Source organism: Apis dorsata, unplaced genomic scaffold, assembly GCF_000469605.1.
Source record: "Apis dorsata unplaced genomic scaffold, Apis dorsata 1.3 scaffold_397, whole genome shotgun sequence".
In the NCBI taxonomy this organism is placed as follows: domain Eukaryota; kingdom Metazoa; phylum Arthropoda; class Insecta; order Hymenoptera; family Apidae; genus Apis; species Apis dorsata.
In genome coordinates, this window is record NW_006263656.1 from 205,336 (window position 1) to 206,801 (window position 1,466).

The following is a 1,466-nucleotide window of genomic DNA, read 5'->3' on the forward strand; positions in this document are numbered from 1 at the left end:
CCGTGGGTCTCGACGAATAGACTCTCTGATTTCTATTTCGTCGTGCCCGATAGATTGTTCACTGGAAAACGGACAATTTTGATTGTTGCTCAAAGGCAAATGCGTTTTTGTCGAAGTTAGAAAAATAAAAAATATGCGTTAAATAACCAATTACATCAGTTGTATTAAAATATTTGTTACTCTATTTGTTATACACGTATAATATTCAGATAGTGATTGATCTAATTCTTCAAAAGAATTTTAAATTATACATAAATTATAATTAGTTAAGAAATATCACGAAATTAGTTAAATATTTCACAAAATTAATTAAAAGATCCTAATATAATATCGTTCCTCTTATTAATATTCAAATTATTTTTTTTAAGCCAAGAGGAGAGGGATGAACATTTATTAACATCTTAGAAAAGAATCTCAGAAATTATTTTACTATTCACACTTAAAATATACTTCCACAAATTATTGAATCGCATCTATTCGTATCTCTGGCGCGAAATTATATCCTCGAGTTTCATAAAAAATGAAGGAAACTCCGAAGAAATTGAATTTCTAACAGAAAAATACTTTTATATAGCACTCCTCGTCCATCTTCGCTCGTTTTAAACATTCGCATAAAACTTTACTTAATACCACCATATAAATCACCGCGTTCAACCGTCTCTGAACTGTCTCTAAAATAATGTGTCTCTGGAATAATCGCAAAGATAACAATAAACGGTGGTTAAAAAATTTTACGAGATTTCAACCGGTCATAGCGTTCCCCCCTAAACCCCCTAAAAACAGGCTTAAAAACAGGGTCGTGAAAAGCAACGGCAGCAACCAGCAACATCGCGAAACGCGAGAGAAGAAACGGTTGCCTCTTTTAACATAGGAAACGTTAAAAGTCCCTCATTACCTAAGCTCGTTTCGAATTCATCTCTTCCGCGCTTCCGCGCTTTAAAATTTTCCACCGTCTTGAACTCTGTCTAACTAGCGTTTCACTTTGCTTTCAGTTGAAAGCGTTCTACGTCGACCTACTGGTCCCCCTCGAGACGAACCTGGAGAAAGACACCAAGGTCGTGCAGGTGAGCAGCAGTAGTCCTCGACCAATCCTGATGGACCTGGCGGATTCGTCGCGATTTTTTTGTTTCTTTCTTTTTTTTTTTTTTTATTGAATAATTCAATAATATTCGCCGTTCCGTGTAGAGCGAGCAGAAGAAGTTTCTGCAGCAGCACAAGACCAGGTCCGAAACTTATAGCAAAGCGGCGGCCACGATGAAGAAGCAGAGGAAAAAGTCGAGGGGCGCGAGCAAGAGTGGACTGGCCATGGACAAAGAGCTGAAGAATATGCAGATCCTCGAGGAGGAGAAGTCTAAGCTAGACGCCTTTTGTGAACAGAGTTTGAAGAATGTAAGTATGTAATGGACAAGCTCTTATAATGAAAAGCGGCCAAATACGTTCTCGTTTGAAATCTTTTTTTTTTTTTC

The 1,466-nt window shown here is 37.3% G+C and overlaps 1 protein-coding gene and 1 long non-coding RNA gene across 2 annotated transcripts in view; one reads left to right on the plus strand and one right to left on the minus strand.

The window, feature by feature from the left end:
- LOC102681294 (trichohyalin) overlaps positions 1–1,466 on the plus strand; it is a 185,047-nt gene that overhangs the window by 172,805 nt on the left and 10,776 nt on the right. The window contains exons 6-7 of the mRNA XM_031512191.1: positions 993–1,064; positions 1,186–1,389. Of these exons, the coding sequence (XP_031368051.1) occupies positions 993–1,064; positions 1,186–1,389 (276 nt within the window). The remainder of the gene's footprint in view (positions 1–992; positions 1,065–1,185; positions 1,390–1,466) is intronic.
- The window catches only part of LOC116186052, a 74,653-nt gene that overhangs the window by 36,059 nt on the left and 37,128 nt on the right, over positions 1–1,466 (minus strand). The gene's annotated exons all lie outside the window — the stretch shown is intronic.